The 19,434-nt window shown below is 50.2% G+C and overlaps 1 protein-coding gene across 1 annotated transcript in view; it reads left to right on the top strand.

Moving 5' to 3' along the window:
* The window catches only part of SMC1A (structural maintenance of chromosomes 1A), a 115,951-nt gene that overhangs the window by 41,429 nt on the left and 55,088 nt on the right, over nucleotides 1-19,434 (top strand). The window contains 2 exon segments of the mRNA XM_033921456.1: nucleotides 16,299-16,381; nucleotides 16,475-16,682. Of these exon segments, the coding sequence (XP_033777347.1) occupies nucleotides 16,299-16,381; nucleotides 16,475-16,682 (291 nt within the window).

The raw sequence follows: 19,434 nt of genomic DNA, 5'->3' as shown, positions 1-19,434 counted from the left end.
CTTGGCATCTCTTTGAGGGGTGGTGTTCCACTTGTGGCATAGTTCAAATTCACACTTCCTTAGCAAAGCAGCAGATGAATCCAGAGACCAATGGGAATAGCCCACATCTACCAGCAGGTGGAGATAGAGAAACTGATTAACAGGTGGTATATTGGCTGGCAATCCTCCTGTCTCAATCAGTATGCTCTATCTCCCAGCAGGGGGAAAGTCGCTATATCCAATAGCTCCTGGATTCTGGCTGGAAAATTTCAATTGCTCCTGTTGAGATTTTCTCTTCAGTGAGACAGGGGTGTCCGGCTGAACGGTGCCGGCTTTAGAGGTTACACTTGGGCCCTCCCTTGTCACTGCCTCACCCTCCCTCCAATGATAGAGGGTTTGATTGAGTCCCTATTTTTTCTTCTTCCCATGGTTATAAAAAAAAAAAACCCCCCAAAAAAACAGGACTCCACAGTTTATGAAGGGTTCCTCGGCCCTCATGGTACTGAGCAACCGGCTTTTACCGGCATATACCGGCACTGATGGGGCTCTAGCCTCTGTATGTGAGTATGCTTTTTTTTGATTTGGAGACGCGCTGGAACTTGTAAGCTATCGCGGGGGTGAGGCTGTGTTCAAGTGCTGGTGGCCTCCATGATAGGTTTGGCCCAGGAAGCGTCAGTACCTCGGGACCCTCTGGGTGTGTGGCTGGAGGTGGTAGTGGCTTTGCTTTTGCCGCGGGCCAGAAGCACGCATTTGGCGTTGGTGGAGGCTCCTCTGGCTTAGGTCCGAGCCGTTCCCGCTCGCGAAGGCGCGCTCGTGGGTTAGTTTCCCGGGCGGTAGCGTCGCAGCAGTTGCAGCTATCTCATTGGCTCGCGGGCTTTCTCAGTAAAAAAAAAAAAAAAATTTTGACACGAATGAGGGCGGCAGAGGCTAGTCTGCGGTGTTCGCGCTGTGGGAAGCGCAGAACACTGAGGGGATTCTGCTCTGCCGGTTGTAAGGAAGCACCGACAGAAGTTTCTTTCCTGCAAACATGCGACTTAGCCATTGCCCGCGTTGGGGAAGGGCGTCCGTCTTCCCCTTCTCTCGCGGTTGACTCGGCCCTGTTGCAGGGCGCCTCGACGGCTGAAGGAAATTCGGCGGCGGTCAGGGAGTCAGTAGGTGGGGCGGCTACACTCTTTGGCACGGACCAGGCAGGGTCGGCGGCGTTCGGGCTGAGCTCGTTTTCGCCGAACTTTGTTATGCTTATGCACCGGGCTTTCCTGTTGCAGAGCTCGCAGCCTGCCCAGCCTTTGAATGTGCCGTTACTGCATGTTTCCTTGCCTTCTCCTTCTCCGGCTTCTAACGTTCATGCTAGCACTACTGCTCGTCCTTCGGGGTCTCTTCTTGGGGTGCCTCGGGGAACGAAAAAGCGTAGATTCGCTGACGTAGATGACGGGGATCTTTTTCCAGTCTCCCCTTTTTCTCTGACGGAGTTTCTTGAGGAAGGAGAGGTGTTACCGGCACTCCACTGGTGCAGCGGGTGATCTCTTCTTTCCCACGGCCTCCCTGTGTGTTTGAGTTTTACACTTCCAGTTACTGGGTGACCATGCACCTTAGGCCTGGGGGGTAAATTGGAGGGAAACTTTTGTTTCTGATCCTCTGCCTAGTTCAGCTTTTCTCTGCACAGGGGGGGTCAGGAAGGTCCTTGGCTGCACAAATGCGTTTTGCAGCTTGAGATGTCCCGGCACTTGGTGGGGGTTTCTTTCTCTGTGAATCTCCTAAAGAGTGCATTCTTGCCTGTTTTCTTTGTTCCCTGTGCAGTGCTTTGGGTGTGTAGTTGCATGATAGGGAGTGCAGTTGGGAGCGCAGTGTGTCTGGTAGTGCTGCGGAGCTGCTTTCTGTCCCTGTGATGTAAAAAAGGTTGCCTTTTGGGTGCGGTTGGTTTTTGGATCACCTTGCACGCAGTTTCAGTTACTGCAGCCTGCCGCAGTTTTTTATTCTATTCATGCTCAGTCTTCCGTTTTGGTCTGGGATACTTTGCTGAAATTCGGTTAATTCTCCAGCTAAGTTTTGAGGATCCTTTCTTCTGCTGTCAGCCCTTTAAGCTTTCTCGTGGACAAAGAGCTGTCCTAGGGGCAGTGCACAACTCTTTTGTCTCATACCTGTTGTTTTTCAAAGGCCGCTAGATACAGCGTCTTGATTGCATCCAGTACGTATTCCCTTTAGAGACCATAGCGTATTCACTCACATTGGATGGGGTTAGAGCTGTTGCATGGGTTGCTCTAAGCACCTTGATTTTTTTTTTCCCCCCTAAGAGAATTGCTTTCTTCTTCAAGTTCCTCCATTCCTCATCCTGCCATTGGCTGACTTGTTGCATTGCATTCTGGGGGATCCTGAATTCTTCCAGGTCCTCGTCAGGCTTTCTCAGGGGGGAGTTGTCTCTCTCCTTCAACGTCAGGGGGCTGTGTACACTTTTCAGGTTGCTTGCACCTTTGCCTCCTTCTCAGGTTTTCTGTGTCTCTTTGAAGCTTTCCGCATCCTCTGGACGGTTCTTGTAGTTCTTGGGATTCCACTACCTACATGGTGGCCAAGACGGGGGGCATTGGGCAAGCTATATATATACTTTTCTGTTGACTACCTGAGAGTCGATTTACCTTTTCTCTATGAGCTCAGAATCGGCACTAGGTTTGCCTGTCTCTCCTGGAGCAGCGCTTTCGGTTTTGGCACTTGCCATTTCTCCTATCTTTGGCTTCATGATCGCTGGTGGAGGTGGACGGTGGAACCGTTTTAGCGCTACCAGACGATTCATCCAATTTCTACTAGTCTGCCTGTTGTCTCGGAGACTTCATGACATTTGTCTGATGCGAAAAGGTGTTTTCTTAGCCGCAGTTCTTTACACGTGCAGATGGGTAATTTACAGCGCTTTTTCTCCGGTACTATTGATATGTGTATCAGATGAGGTTTTTATTCATATTGGAAACACTGGTGTTTCTTCCGCAGACTATAGATGTGAGGTCTCGGTTCAGATTGGCATTCTTCTTCACTTTCCAGGACGATGAGCATGGGATTCTGTTACAGTTCTAGGTTCCATAGTGCTGAATACACTAGGAACTTCGGCTTGCTTTTCCCTTCTTCTTACAGCAGTCTATTGTTGTTCTGGTGAGTTCCGGTATCTCAGAGCTCCAATTAGTTGGTATGCTCCTCCTGCTTCACTCGGTTTGTTTTAGGTGGCTCGGCGCGATTTCTCTTTTCGAGTCATGCCTGGCTCTTACTGAACTAGCTTATGCCCACCGCCCATGCCCGGGCTGTCAGGTAGGGGCGCTCGGTGACTTCCGTCCTCAGCTCCAGGAGTCAGGTCTTCGGAGGAAGCTCAGTAGTGGGTTCTTCTTCTACTCTTGAGCAGGATCAGGGCTACTTTGCTAAAGCATCAGATCTTTCTTCAGGAAGGACGCTGGGGGTCCTTTGATCAGTATTTGGATGGGAGTATTTCTCTCCAGCTAGGGGCAGTAGCCGTTGTACTCAGTTGGCCAGGCGAAGTTGTTCGGCTTCCATTGGGTGCTCTCTCTTCTTCATCTTCTGTTGGCTGATCCTTTCGTAGATCTAGGTCTAAGTTTAGATAGACTCTCCGTGATTTCTGAGCATGGACCATTTCTTGTATGTTACAGAGTGCTGGGTGCACTCTGGAGAGTGGGCCATGTTAGTACTAGTGTTATCTTCTTAGCATCCATGGATAGTGAGATTTGTGGCTCAGGCGTTTCTTGCTCTGTTTACGAACGGATATCTCCTGGGTTTAGTCCACATATGCTTCGTCTCTCCATTCTAGGCTTCCTTACTTATTCGGCGGACCCAGGGAGTAGCAATGATAGAGGGTTGATGCTGGCTCCTTTGTCGCCTCCGCCTTCTCTGTTTCAGTGGTGGCCTCTTCCTGAGGATGGCTTTGGATTGGCCATCTCGAGTTCGCCTACCGGGAGCGGTATTTGTATATTCTCTGGATGAGCGGGCCCCATCCTTATTAGAAGGATTTACTAAGTCTTTCGACAGCTGGGCTACAGATGTTTCCGGGTATCTCGGTCTTGCTCACCTGGGGTCCAATCATCATGGATATTGGGACTACTATAGTATTAAGACCTAGCTTTTTGGAAGTCTTGGCCGACTTGTTCTGGTTAGGCAAAGCGGGTTGTTTCGTGCGCTTATCTGGGTGCTACCGACATCTTCTATTGTGGCTCTACTTCCTTTTGGAGGTATTTGTTTCCTTTCTTGGGTGCTTCTTATCATTTGAACCACTCCAGAGTTCCTTTTTGACACAAGTGTATTGCCAAGGGCTTAGCGTTCATTTCCCTTCCGCTTCTGGAGCCTTTCTTGGCTTGTTACAAGGACTGGGTAGGTGGCTCTTCGTTTCCTTCTCAGCTTTATGTAGTTCAGTCCCTAAACAGAGTGCGGTATGTTCAGGCACCTCATGGAGAGTACGATTTGGAGGGCATTCCTCGCGTATTTCTTCGCAGTTTACCGAAGGGCTTTATTTCCTCCTTGTCTTTTGGGATTCCAAAGGGCTGTGCCGTTGAACAGGGTGTTCTTGTGGCCATGGCTTCAGCTCTGCAAATCTTCTATGTGGCATGCCTTGTTCAACGGGGTATTCCTATTTCTGATTTCCAAAATATGGGGTATCAGTTCAGCTGGTAACTCTATTTCTTTCTAGGAGGGTGTCATCCTTTCTTTACCGTCAGGCTCGCTTTTTCCTTCCTTCTTCCTGGGACGGGATTTTGGTAGCAGTGCTTTTATTCACTGCATTTTTGATACGTATGTCGAGTTCTCCGCGAGCTCGGTTCTATCAACTGTTAGTGTTTATATCTCCTTTTGATATTCTTCAAGGGACGCCTCAGGCGTATGGCGGTGTCCGATGCCTACTTCGCTCATTAGGTCCAGCAAACCATTCTTTATGCTTGCCTACTGTGGGGGAGCGGTGTGCGATTGAACTTCATGACCATTTCCGCTGGAGCGATGGCTGCTTCTTGGGCTCGGCTCAGAGGTTTTTTGCCTTGGAGGAGATTTGTCTCACGGCTAACAGGTCTTCCGAGAGTACCTTCTCTCCGCGTCGCTGCATGGATGTGCGGGCACATGCGATATGGGTTTTTGATGCTTCGGTCGTTGCGAAGGGCGGCGTTTGCTTCCCACCCAAATTAAGGATTGCTTTGCTACATCCCATTGGTCTCTGGATTCATCTGCTGCTTTGCTAAGGAAGGTAAAATTATGTTCTTACCTGTTAATTTTCTTTCCTTTAGAAGCAGCAGATGAATCCAGAGCCTCTCCCTTTCTGTAATTGTCTATCATTTTGTCTTATGCAACTTAGGGCAGTTTGTTGTGGTTTGATGGTTGTATTCGGTATCTTTGCCTTTTCTCCTGGGAAGAAGTTTTTTACATGTGATGCCGATTGCTGTTACGTGTGCTTGGGCAAGGAGCTATACTAATGAGACAGGAGGATTGCCAGCCAATATAACCACCTGTTAATCAGTTTCTCTATCTCCACCTGCTGTAGATGTGGGCTATTCCCATTGGTCTCTGGATTCATCTGCTGCTTCTAAAGGAAAGAAAATTAACAGGTAAGAACATAATTTTTACCATCTTTGCCTCACATTTTGGAGTTTTTGCAGGATGGCCTGTAGCGGGGCCTTGCCTGGTCCTCCCTCAGGGTTCAGATTGAGGCTTTGTCTTCTTTTTGTGACCTGGTGCATGGGTGACGTTGTGACCTCTTCTCCAAATGTGATTCAGTTCTTGAGAGCGGTGAAATTGCTCCGGCCTCCAGTTTGTCCTTTGTTTCCAGCCTGTGATCTCAATCTGGTTCTTTCTATGCTCGTTCTTCCTCCCTTTTGAGCCTCTCAGCTACTGCACATTGAAGGACCTTACTCTTCAGGCGGGCTCCTGGTAGCCATTACTTCCACTAGCCTGGTAGCCATTACTTCCTGCGTTTCCAAACTGCAGGATTTTTGTGTAGGCCTCCCTTCCTGGAGTTCTCTAGGGAGTGGTTCATGCTGTGGCCAGTTCCCTCCTTTCTTCCAAAGGTGGGTTTTGTCTTTTCATATCAACCAGTCTGTTGCGCTTCTGGTCTTGGGTAGTCAGGAGGGCTCTTTGGAGCAGAGACAGTTGTACAAATTGGATGTTTGTAGGGTCCTTCACGCTTATGTTCAGTGGACCCAGGAGTTTCATTAGTTGGATCGTCTTTTTTTAGTGGGTCCTTGTAAGAGGGACGGTGCTTTCCAAGACTATGACTGTGTGCTGGATCAAGGGAGGCTATCACTTCGGTGTACCTTGTTTAAAAGAAACCTGTTCCAAATTTTCTTAAAGTGCATTCCACGCGGGGTCAGGCGGCCTCTTGGGCTGAGAGTTCTCTTGTGCCTCTGGTGGATATCTGTAAAGCTGCGGTTTGGCCTTCTCTCCATTTCTTTGTTCACCACTACCATGTAGATGTTCAGGCGTGTCAAGACTTGGTGTTCGGTGAGCGTGTTCTTGTGGCAGCCCTTAGGGGTTCCACCATGATGGGTTCTGCTTGGTACATCCCATCCATTCTGTGCCGGTCTGGACGGATGCTAAAGAAGGAGAAATTACGTTCTTACCTGCTAATTGTCTTCTTTTAGTCCCTCCAGACCGGCACAGATCCCACCCTGGTTTGGTGTTTTTTGCAGAATACATTTTTTTTTTCTTTGGTATTGTTTGCGTTGGTTGTTGGGGCATATTATAGAGCAGTGGCATTTGGTTCGTCTGGTTTAGCTGGCGAACTGGGGAGATATTTTGAAGGTTCTTGTTCTATGTAGTATCCAGCAGTGTTTCCAGGTCCAATCTGGACACTTAATTTGTATTCTACATGTGAGAGTGGAGTTGGTATGTTTTCCTTGTTCAGGACCTAGTTAGTTTCTGCTTAGCTATTCATCAGAATGATTGTAGATGGGAGTGCACAGCCCACTTGTACTACTGCCAAAAGTCAATGTGTCTCAGTCTCCACCTACTGGCAGAGGAATGTAAACCAATCCTTTCTATGCTGGTTTGGAGAGACTAAAAGAAAGAAAATAACCTAATTTCTCCTTGTTTCCGCCTGCAGATCATTGGGTGGATGATTCAACATCTAAGGCTGGCCTTAAGCAGATTACTCTTCAAAGGGCAAATGCTTTTCGGCAAAGGACTAGACAACCTTATGGCCAGTGTCACAGATTTTTATCCTAAGTTATTGCCTGACAATAGTCTACATGCCACAGAGAGGTCAGGTAGCAGTTCCTTTTGTGGCTACAGGGGTCTTACTAATCAATAAGCTTATACCCTTTACGGATCTTGACAGATTTGAGAGGCTCCAAACGAGTGCAGATGCTAGGGTCTTGCTTAGCAACCAGTGACACCAAGCCACAGTTCAAGTTTGCCCGAATAGGAGGGAGACTCTCAAGTTGTGGGAGACCTGGAATTGGATTTGCTCAGATCAACTGATGCTGGACATCATTCAAGAGGGTTAAATTTGTAGTCCACTTCAGGATTTCTTTGTAGATTTCCTGGATGGAAGGCCAGAGAAAACAGCCAAGGTCTGGGGTGACACTAATGTGCCTAATAGGAATTCAGGCTGTTGAGTCTGTCTCAGGCTCGGGCAGATACTCTATGCACTTCTTCATGCATTGCAGACCCATTCTAGATCTGAAGTCTGTCAATGCATGCTTAAGGATTCCTTGGTTCTGGATGGAAACCGTGTGTTCAGTCATTGCCTTGGTATCACAGGTGGAGCTCCTAACCTCACTGGATTTGACAGAGACTTACTTGCATATTCCCATCTTCCTGGAAACACAGGAAGTTTCTCAGGTTTGTATGCTGGAGAGGCATGTTCAGTTCTCAGCACTACCTTTCAGATTGGCCACGGTGCCTTGTACCTTTACCAAGAAATGGTGATAGAAGCACCACACTTGAATAAGGCAGGTATTCAGGTGCATCCATACTTGGACGATTGGCTAATCTGAGAATCACCCAATGCAGCAGGCCACGAAGTAGTTGCAGCTGTTGTAGGACCTGGGGTGGATCATCAATTTCCCAGAAGAGTCATCTGGAACTGACCCATTCCCTAGAGTACTTGGGAATCCTCTTAAAATGGCAAAGGGCTTTGGTTTTCTTCTAGAGCTGCGCAAACTGAAGCTATGGCATCAGATTTTGGACATACTGGTCATGCCAGCCCCTATGGCTTGGCACAATCTGGAGGTGTAGGAGTTGATAGTAGCAACCATAGAAGTGGTCCCCTGGGTGAATGCACATCTTCAGAATGCTCAGTTGTCCCTGCTGGCCTCTGAAAGTGGATTCGCTGCAGATGCCATTACCTTGGATGGCAGAGGTGCGTCACAGCTTACAGTGGCAGCTCTGGGCAAGATGCGATCCAAGTGAATGCTCTTTATATCTCATCTTCATGTTGAGTGATGCTGATAACAGATGCCAGTCTGTAAAGCTGGGGAGGTTATTGTGAGAGTCGCCAGTTCAGGGTCGATGGTTACCCTCGCAGAGAAAAATGGTCCATCAACAGATTGGGAACTCATAGCCATTTGTCTAACACTGCAAGCATTGAAGGTAATCCTGGAAAGCCAGGTAGTCTGGGTCTTCTCAGTCAATGCAGTGGCTTACATTAACATACAGGGAAGCACCAAGAGTGCCCCATTGAAGCTGGAAGCTCAATTGTTCCATTGGGCGGAAGCCTGCCTGCAGACCATAATGGCAGATCTTGTAGCGGGAGTGAGCAATGTCCAGGCCAACTATTTCAGTTGCCATACCCTAGATCCGGGGAGAGTGGTCCACTGTCAAAGAGGGCATTCAACAGTATTGTGAAATGCTGGGAGTTGCTGACCTTTGATCTGATGGCATCAGCAGACAACAAGAAAGTCTCTCAGTACTTCAACCGAAAATTAGAGCCAGGAAGATCTGGCGTGGATGCCTTAGTACAACCTTGGTTCACAAAGGGGCTGCTATATAGTGTGTGTCCCCCCATGGCTAACAATAGGTCGGGGTCATTTGAGGAATAGCAGAACACCGTGGTCTGGTATTTCTCATGGCACCAGACAGACCTCAACACCCCTGGTATGTGGATCTAGTTCAGCTGCAGCGGGACAGGTGTCTCAGGTTACAGCCGCATTCAGACCTTCTGTCACAGGGGCCAAATGCATTGGAAAGTCTGGATCGCTATGAGTTTAAGGCATTGCTCTTGAGCGCATAGCTTTAGAGTGCAAAGGTTATTCAGAGATGGTTATTACTACTATCTTACAAGTGAAAAAAACAGCAATGTTGCAGTTTATGTTAAGGCGTGGAAGATGCTTCAGCACTGGGTGTGCAGATGGTTGAGCCTTTTGAGACCCTAATTTCAGCAGTCCTGATGTTTCTTCAGGACAGGCTCCAGGTTCGCTCAAGGTACAGGTGGCAAGCCTCTTGTGATTTCGACAATGAGGAAAAAATGGATTCCTAGTTTCTTATCCTGATATAGTCAGATTCTTGAAGGGAGCGTTAGTTTGTATCCTCCCCATGTGACAGCCATTTCCACATGGAGTGCTAACATTTTATCCCAGGACAAGCAGGCAGCATATTTTCACATGTGGGTGCACATCATCTACGGAGCCCCAGCGGCGGACAGCTTTTCAAGCAAACTTGATTGAGTTTCAAGTTTGCTACACTGCACCACGCATGTGCATGCCTTCTCGCCCACTAGAGGCGCATCCCACCTCGTGGTCCTCAGTTCAGTTTTTTTCCGTCGGAGCCAGAAGCCCTGTTGGAAATTGAGCTCTGAGCGGTTTTGCGGCCTTCTGTCGCCGCGTCCGGTGGATTTTGATTCGGGTCGCTGTGCTTTACTTCACGGCCTCGCTTCGGCCCCGGCCTTGACCTCGGCAGTCGCCACGTCCCTCGACATCGAAGTCTACGCCTTCGACTAAGCCTGCCTCGGGTAAGTCCTCTCCTTCCATCCCTCGACTCCAGGGTCGACGAAGAAGCCAGCGTCGTGCTCCTCAAGCGGCGTGGGGGGTCGTCCTCGGCCCCGCCCAGAACTACGGCCACTAATGCCCCGAGGGAATACTCGAGACCGAGGTCGCCCTCCAGGGAGCATCTCCCGGCCTTGGACCTGCCGACCATGGTGGGGATCCCGGCGTTCCAAGACTTGCTCCGAGCCCTGATTGCCTCGAGCTGTCTGGGGCCATCGAGCACTTGCAGCAGGCTTCGACCTCGACTGCTCCGGCCTCGGAGGGCTCCGACCTCGGCGGTCTCGGTCCTCGACTCCCTCGACCTCGGGTACCGGGACGGCACCGGACCTCGGGCCCCGACCTTACCCTCGACTTCGTCGCCTCGGGGGGCCCCGCCTGAGAGAAGCGTAAGGCCCGTGACAAGGTGTGCAGGGTACGGCGATCTTCCTCCTCCTCTTCCCTCGAGGTCCTCCCGGGGCTCCTCACCCTCGGGCCGGCCTCGGCGAGGCGTCGTCCGAGGAAGCCCAAGCGTTCGCGAGGTTCTCCTCGGCGACGTGATCGCTCCTCGCCGCTTGGGGGCGAGGCTTTGCGGTCTCGGAGCTCCGCCTCGACAACCCGAGGCTGCTCCGTTCCCCCGCGAGAGGGGGTTCGCGTGACTCCTCACCAAAGAGGAGGGGGCGTGCCTCGTACACCTGGGACCTCTCCCAGGGGTTCTTCGAGACGTAGACGTTCCCCTACCCCCTCGAGGCCGTTGGATCTGGCCTCTTGGGACTCGGGGTCCGGTAGGGAACCGCGCTATTCCCACGAGGCTTCCCCCCTTCTGTTCGGCGGAGAGGTCGAGAACCCCTTCGCTGCCCGCCAGACCATCCTCCTTCTCCGGTTTTGTGCAGGACATGGCACGTGCCTTGGGTCTGGACCTCATGGCTGGTTCTCAATACACCAAGGAGTTCCTCGAGGAGCAGGACCTTCCCACTCCCCTAAGGGAAACCCCATGACTTTCCTCTGAATAAGGTCCTTCATCAGACCTTCCTTTAAGAACCTGTCTTCACCTCTTACGGTCACAGCGGTGCCGTCTAAGATGGAGTCGAAGTATAGGACTATACCACCCAAGGGATTCGATAAGGCTCAACTCTCCCACCAGTCCTTGCTTGTCGAGTCGGCGCTGAAAAAGACGCAACCCTCCAGAGTTTCTGTGGCGGTCCCGCCCGGCAGGGAGTGGTCGGACCCTGGACAAGTTTGGTCGTCGCCTCTATTCAAATTCCCTCATGGCAACCAGGGTTCTCAATATGCCTTTACATTCTCATCCTATTTACGTGGCATGGTGAAGGACCTGCCTCAGTATCGCGAGGCCCTGCCGGATTCCCATAGGGAAGGGTTTGCCAGGTTTATGTCCAACCTGTCTCTATTGCGCCTGTACCTGTTTCACGCGGTGTACGACGCGTTTGAGCTTGTCTCGAGGGTGTCGGCATTTGCTGTGGCTATGCGCCGACTAGCATGGCTGCGCACCCTCTACATGGATTCAAACCTGCAGGAACACCTAGCGGATTTACCTTGCGTGGGGTCCGAATTATTTGATGAATCCCTTGAGGCGGCGACCAAACGGTTGTCGGAGCAGGAGCGCTCGTTGGCCTCCTTGGTCCGTCCGAAACCTCGGGCCACGCCGCAGAAACCCTTCCGGCCTCCTCCGAGGCGTTACCCTCAGAAGTCGACGCCGGCCTTTTCTAGGCCTCCGCCACGGCGTCCACCTCAACAGGGAAGAGGGGGACAAACGAAACCTCCGGCGCAGGGTCCGTCCAAGCCAGCGCTGTCCTTTTGACGGGCTATGCGGATGGGGCTGGCCCCCCTCCGCGATCGCGCCAGACCCCCTTCCCATAGGGGGTCGACTCCGGTCCTTTTATGCGGCTTGGACCGAGATAAACATCCGACGCTTGGGTGCTCCGGACCGTCTCCGAGGGCTATTCTCTCAACTTCTGGTCTGCGCCGCCGGAACAGTCACCGTGGCTTGCCCATACAATCGGACCCAGCTCCCCATCCTCATGGCGGAGGCCAGGGCCTTATTGAGGCTTCGGGCGGTGGAACCTGTACCCCCCGATCAGCGGGGGCGGGGGTTTTACTCCTGTTACTTTTTGGTCCCAAAAAAGACCGGGGACTTGCGCCCCATTCTAGACCTCAGAAAGCTCAACAAGTTCCTGGTCCGGGAGAAGTTCCGTATGTTGTCGCTCCCGGTATTGTATCCTCTCTTGGAGGAAGGGGACTGGATGTGCTCCCTGGACCTGAAGGAAGCGTATACCCATGTTCCGGTGCATCCTGCCTTCCGCAAATTCTTACGGTTCCAGGTGGGCGAGCTACACCTACAGTACCGGGTCCTCCCCTTCGGCCTGGCTTCGTCCCCTCGAGTCTTCACGAAGTGTATGGTGGTAGTCGCTGCAGCCCTGAGGTCTCGGGGGCTTCAGGTCTTCCCCTACCTGGACAATTGGCTGATCAAGGCCTCGACCAGGGAGGGGGTTATCTCAGCGACCCTACAGTCTATCGTCTTCCTTCAACGACTGGGGTTCGAAGTGAACTTTCCCAAGTCACAGTTGTGCCCAACCCCAGTCACTTCAGTTTATAGGCGCAGTGCTGGACACTGTTCGTCTCCGTATCGGTTCCTCCCCCCTCCTCGTTTGGAGGCTTTGGTTCGGGCTCGGGTCGTCTGGTTTCTCTCGGCTACCTGTTGTGTCGGCTCAGCACATGATGATGCTTCTGGGCCACATGGCGTCTATGGTCCATGTCACTGCCGTTCCGCCCAGACTACACCTGAGAATTCCTATGTGGACTCTGGCCTCTCAGTGGCGCCAGGATTGCGATCCTGTCTCTTGTCTCATAGCGGTGACTCCTTCTTTGAGACGATTGCTCCGTTGGTGGACCGACTCTTCGAATCTTTCCGGGGGGTTTGCTCTTTCTCGTCCCTCCACAGCGCAAAGTTTCTTGACCACGGACTCCTCGGAGTACGCGTGGGGGGCCCACCTCGACGTTCTGTGGACCCAGGGCCTTGTGGTCGGCGGAGGACCGACGCTGTCACATCAATGTGTTGGAGCTTCGTGCCATCTTTCTGGCGGCTCGAGCATTCTGCCACCTACTCCGCGATCAGGTAGCCCTCGTGCGAACGGACAACCAGGTGGCCATGTATTATGAGAACAAGCAAGGTGGGACGGGCTCTTGGTCCCTTTGCTGGGAAGCACTGCGCCTCTGGGAATGGGCAATCTCCTAGAACATCTTCCTGCAGGCGGTCTATATCCAGGGAGAACTGAACTGCTTGGCAGACAAACTCAGTCGGCTTCTCCAGCCGCACGAGTGGTCACTCAACTCCAGAGTCCTGCGCGAGGTCTTCGACCGCTGGGGGACCCCGCAGGTGGATCTGTTTGCCTCTCCGGAGACTCACAAACTACCCCTGTATTGTTCTCAGGATGTACTCCCTGGACCGTCTCGAAGCAGATGCCTTTCTTCTCGACCTGGGAGGGGAGGTTCCTTTATGCGTTTCCTCCTTTATCCTCTGATCTTGAGGACGTTGGTTCGTCTCAAATCATCCAGAGCCACTATGATTCTCATTGCGCCTCGGTGGCCTCGTCAACACTGGTTCTCCCTGCTTCTTCAACTCAGTGTCAGGGAGCCTCTGCTTCTGCCTGTGTTTCCCTCTCTGCTATCTCAGAGTCGGGGTTTCGCTGTTGCATTCCCAATCTTCAGTCGTTACACCTGACCGCTTGGTTCCTTTCCCCTTGACTTCGGTTCCTGTTTCTCAGTCGGTGAGGAAGTTTTGGAAGCCTCGCACAGGTCTCGACCAGGCTTTGTTATTCCCAGAAATGGACCAGGTTTTCCTCCTGGTGTTCCTCGCGTCATCTGGATCCGGATTCGGTCCTGGTGTCTTCGGTGCTGACTACTTGTTGCATCTGTCTAATTCGGGCCTGAAGACGACATCCGTTCGGGTGCATCTCAGTGCCATTTTCTGCGTTCCATCGTCACTTGGAAGGACGTTCTCTTTCGCTTCATCCTCTGGTGACTCGTTTCATGAAGGGTCTAGTTAATGTTTGTCCTCCTCTGAAACCTCCTCCCGTGGTCTGGGATTTGAATGTTGTCTTAGCTCAACTGATGAAACCTCCCTTTGAGCCTATCGACAAGTCTCTCCTGAAATTTCTTACTTGGAAGGTAGTATTTCTGATTGCGCTCACATCTGCTCGACGAATTAGTGATGCTGCAGGCTTTGGTTGCGGACCCACCTTTTACTGTGTTTCATCATGACAAGGTGGTTCTCCGCACCCATCCTAAATTTTTACCTAAGGTTGTGTCTGATTTCCACCTCAATCAGTCCATTGTTCTTCCTGTGTTCTTTCCTAAGCCCCACTCCCATCCTGGCGAGACGGCGCTCCACACGCTTGACTGTAAGAGGGCGTTGGCATTTTATCTCCAACGTACCAGGTCTCATCGGAAGGTTCCTCAATGTTTTTGTCCTTTGATCCTAATCGGTTAGGACATCCTGTTTCTAAGCGCACCTTGTCCAACTGGTTGTCTGCTTGTATTTCTTTTTGCTACGCTCAGGCTGGTCTTACGCTCCCGGGTCGAGTCACGGGGCATAAGGTCCGGGCGATGGCAGCTTCTGGTTGCTTTCCTCCGATCTTACTCCTGTGGAGGACATATGTAAAGCTGCCACTTGGTCTTCGGTTCATACGTTCACCTCCCACTACTGTCTGGGATGCTTTGTCCAGAAGCGACGGTCGGTTTGGCCAGTCGGTGTTACGGAACCTGTTTTCCTAAATTGCCATCTCTCCCACCTGCCCTTTTTGGTTGGCTTGGAGGTCACCCACATGTGAGAATATGCTGCCTGCTTGTCCTGGGATAAAGCACAGTTACTTACCGTAACAGGTGTTATCCAGGGACAGCAGGCAGATATTCTCACAACCCGCCCGCCTCCCCGGGGATGGCTTTCTTTGCTAGTTTATGGAACTGAGGACCACGAGGTGGGATGCGCCCTCTAGTTGGGCGAGAAGGCATGCACATGCGTGGTGCAGGTGTAGCAAACTTGAAACTTCAATCAAGTTTGCTTGAAAAGCTGTCCGCGCTGGGGCTCCGTAGATGACGTCACCCACATGTGAGAATATCTGCCTGCTGTCCCTGGATAACACCTGTTACGGTAAGTAACTGTGCTGTCTTGCAGGACCTCAGTGGGGCTCCGTACGAACCCTTGCAGGAGACATCACTAATGGATCTCATCATGAAGATGTTTTGTTCTGGTAGCTATGTTTTGTTCTGGTAGCTTCAGTGTCAGAACTTTAGGCTCTCTCGTTAGGGAGCCCTTCCTCAAGTTTACAGAGGCTGGAGTGTCTCTGCGCAATGTGCCTTCCTTTCTGCCGAAAGTGGAATCTGCATTCCATGTAAATCAGGAAGTCTGGCTGCCGGCGTTTTCAGCATACAGGTCTATACTTTTACAAAGTTTTACAGAGTGGATGTGGCAGCACAAAAGGATACAGCTTTTGGGTCTTTGGTGCTTCAAGCAGTCTCATCTGCCCCTCCCTAGATTCGGGGGACTGCTTTGATACGTCCCTATAGTCCAGAAGACTACTGTCCTCTTGCACTTGAAGGAAAGATTAGGTTCTTACTTCGATAATTTTCTTTCCAGTAAGCAGTTATAGAAGTCTGGACAGCCCACCCTGTAAGATTATACCTGCTTAAGGTCTCAGTTATATTGTGGAGTTCGAAGGGGGGAGGGTTGGGGGGGACAATTATTTGGTATATTTAAATGAGCTTTATTATCAAGTGTTTTCTATTGTTGTTGTGTGGCTCAATAAAAACGTATGTACAATATTATGGAAATCCAGATTCTTGTCTTTGGTCAGCCAAGAGGTAAAGAAATGTTTATGGGATGCCCATTTAACAGAGATGAAGAGTGATACGATAGCTCTTTCTATCAAAAGCTTCAGAAGCAAGAAATGCTGTATAAATTTTAGTGCTGGCTGCGCTCAGGTAAGTGGGTTGTTATGTTCTACCTTGTTTATGGTATGTTTCCATTTGATTAAATAATTATTTTGATTGCAGAGCAGAACCAAACTGACTTTGTTGGGGAGTTCCCCATGTCCTCTTTATCTCTCCTATTTAGAAGTTGTCCATTGCTTTGGTAGGAACTGAGGGAGAAAGGCACTGCCCAGTGACAGAAGGAGGCAGAGCTGAAGAAGTGTTTGCCTTCTGCAAGTTTCCTGCGAGTTTGGGATAAAACCTATAGTCCAGACTACTGTACCCATTTATTGTAAAGATTATCGAAGTAAGAACCTAATCTTCCTATCTTGGAACCCAGGCCAGCTGAACATATCTGTGATAGGATCTCCACTGGATCCAAGCAGTTAACTTCCACTCCCTCCCTCTTAGGCCAAGATTAAGCAGAAGTTGCGTGAGATAGAGGAGAACCAAAAAAGAATTGAGAAACTTGAAGAATACATCTCCACCAGCAAGTATGTAAGAAAGTGACAACTCCTGCTGTTTCTGTTCTACATGCTTTTGCCCTTTCTCCCTGCTTTATGATTGTCCTGTTATCTGACTTATAGGCAGTCCCTAGAGGAACAAAAAAAGCTGGAAGGTGAACTGACGGAGGAGGTGGAATTGGCTAAACGTCGCATAGATGAGATAAATAAGGAGCTAAACCAAGTGATGGAGCAACTGGGAGATGCTAGGATTGACCGGCAGGAGAGCAGCAGACAGCAGCGCAAGGCAGAGATTATGGAAAGCATCAAACGCCTGTACCCTGGCTCTGTGGTAGGTTTATAGATTTAATTTCAACAGTGTTTTATTGATGAATTGACAGTAATACAATGACAAAAATCTTTTCAATTGCAACTCTTGTCATCACTTTTTATGTATAACAATAACTATTGAGCCTATAAATGCAGACATAACTAACCAACATCCCAATTAAAGGTTCAAATGATATAATAAAGATAAATGTCCCCATCCCTATCTCTCCCTACCCCCTCCTCCCCATAAGTAGTATAACAAGGTGCAACTAATGAACCCCACCAAACCCAACTCCAGACTTTGAAACAAAAACCCTTATCCACAGAGGAATAAAAAGCCAAAGGGGTGATCTCATCCACCTCTGGCTGAATCCAGAAATAAGAATCTGGAAAAAACCCATGCACACACTATACATACCTCATTCATGCTATACAATCCAGGACGTCTACCCTGAAGTTCCACTCATCCCTATGAATGAAATCTACTCAAGAAATTCACCAAACATCTGGCCTTAGAAGGGAGAGATTGAATATAGATATTCCAAGTCTGTAAAAAAAAATTTGTCACCTTGCAAAATCTCCAAGCCTGTCTCTAGTCCATCATTGTGAGAGCATGTAAATGATTCCTCCAAGCCAAAAAGAAGGAACCTTCTCTCCAACCTATACTCCCAAGATGACTTTCCTTCCCAACACTCCTGCTTTCTGAAACAAAAACCAGTGGTACCTATTATGCACACAGAAAGCTTTGTAAAAATCTAAAAAAAAACCAACTGGGGAAAAGGGAATCTAATAACTAAGCATCCTTTCTAGGTATCATGCTAACAATCATAGGGAGTGTATAGCGCAGTGGTTAGAGCTACAGTCTCAGCACCCTGATGTGGGTTCAAATCCCTTGCTGCTCCTTGTGACCCTGGGCAAGTCGCTTAATCCCCCCATTGCCCCAGGTATACTAGATAAGAGTTTGAACCCGCAGGGACAGATAGGGAAATATGATAAAGTACCTGAATGGAAAAACCACTTTAGAATATAATTGGGATATAAATGAAAAAAGAAAAAAAAATCTCCAGAAATTCTTTACTTTAGGGCATTTCCACATTGCATGGTAAAATGAGTTAGTACCAGTGCGACATTTCTGGCAAACCGGAGAATCAATTCCCCACCCCACCCACACACTTTGAAAGTTCGCTGTTGAGTAAAATAGGCCTGATGTAGAGTACGAGATTGACATTCTTTAGCATATCTCCAGACTGGTACAGTTCACTGATGGGTAATAGCTCATCACGACCAGCAGGTGGAGACTGAGACAAAACCTTTGGCTATTGTACTAATAGTCGTGCTTCCCTCTAAATAACCAGTCTGTGCTCAGTCTCCAGCAGAGGTTGGTAAGCTGTACCAATCTTCCCTGTTATTGTAGGGCTGTTGGAATTTGTGTAGTGCTCCTTGTCCCCATCTGGTGCCAAACTGAGCTTATGGGGACCCTTTTGGGGGTCCGTCCGACTTTAGGGGGTGTCACGCTCATTGGTCACGAGTTGAGTCCCTCCCCTCCTTCCTCCACCTCCCCTAAAGTTTTCTAGAGGTGCCGCTTGCCACCGATACTGGCAAGGCATATAGCTTAGAGAGCCAATGGATTCTGTTCTGAAAAAAAAAAATCCTGAGGCAGTGTCGATCTGAAGAGAGCCCTCTATTCAGTATACTTGTATTTTTATTGTTAACTGGCATCTTTTTTCTTTTAGCTATGTCACGTATTGCACAATGAGCACTTTTAAAGGTAAAAAGTGCTAATTGTGCTCCAGACGCAAGGTAGCTTCGGCCGGCCTGTGCTCGCGGTGTGCATGCCACTGCGAAGGGGAATCCTCGTTGGCTTTGGGTGCCGGTGAACAGGGTTCCCCTTTGCAAGTACCTCGTGCGCCAGCAGCTGACAGTGGGGAAGCCCGGGCTTCCCCGCCCCCCTCCCCAGCCCACGCAGGGATTTCCTCAGCCACCAACAGTCAGGGAAATAAGGTTTTCCTTGCTGTCAATGCTGCTGGGGATTCCCTTACCACTGCTGCCGGCTTGCCTGCTTTAGCAGCTGGGAAGGTTCAGGCTACTCAGCTGCTACAGGCCTCGGGGGCATCTTTTTCGGCGGACTTTGCTCTGATTTTGGTGGGAAGTACCTCCATTTTGTCTGCAGCCTCAGATGACCTTCCCCCTGTATTGGAGAGACGGGCAAGTTTATGCTGGGTCCTCTGCTTTGGCAGTGAGTCCCATTGGGCCACCAGGTGTTTTTTCCCCTGATTTTGTTTTTGCCTTGTGTAAGGCTTATCTGCAGGCAGCCGGGGGTCCTGCTTCCACCCTGGGGGGAGGGTGTTTCTATCCGTGTCCACTCCAGTTCGCCCCCCCCTCAGCGCCGGTTTCATCCCTATCTCCTCCTCTCTCGTCCAAGCGTCCCGGGTCTGTTGGGATGATGATTTATTGTATGCGGAACAGTTTTCTGTGGATGAGAACCTGGACCTTTTTGGAGACCTTCAGGATCCTGTTGGGAGGACGGATACCGCTGGCGGTGGATTTTCGGTTCTATCAGCTGGTGAGGATGCGTCGGTATTGCGCCTCTTTCGGTGGGAAGAACTCCAGGAGCTTATTCTTCAGGTCTCCACAGTGTTGTGTTTCAAGGAAGACGCAAAGAAGCCCTCGCGTGTGGTGACCTTCTCCTTCAGGCGATCCGCTCAGCTTCCCGCTCTTTTCCTATGCATCAGGATATTCGGGATATTGTGCTTGCGCTGTGGAAAGCACCAGAG

The sequence above is a fragment of the Geotrypetes seraphini genome, chromosome 1 (genome assembly GCF_902459505.1).
Source record: "Geotrypetes seraphini chromosome 1, aGeoSer1.1, whole genome shotgun sequence".
Lineage (NCBI taxonomy): Eukaryota > Metazoa > Chordata > Amphibia > Gymnophiona > Dermophiidae > Geotrypetes > Geotrypetes seraphini.
This window is presented reverse-complemented; position numbering and strand designations above follow the sequence as displayed.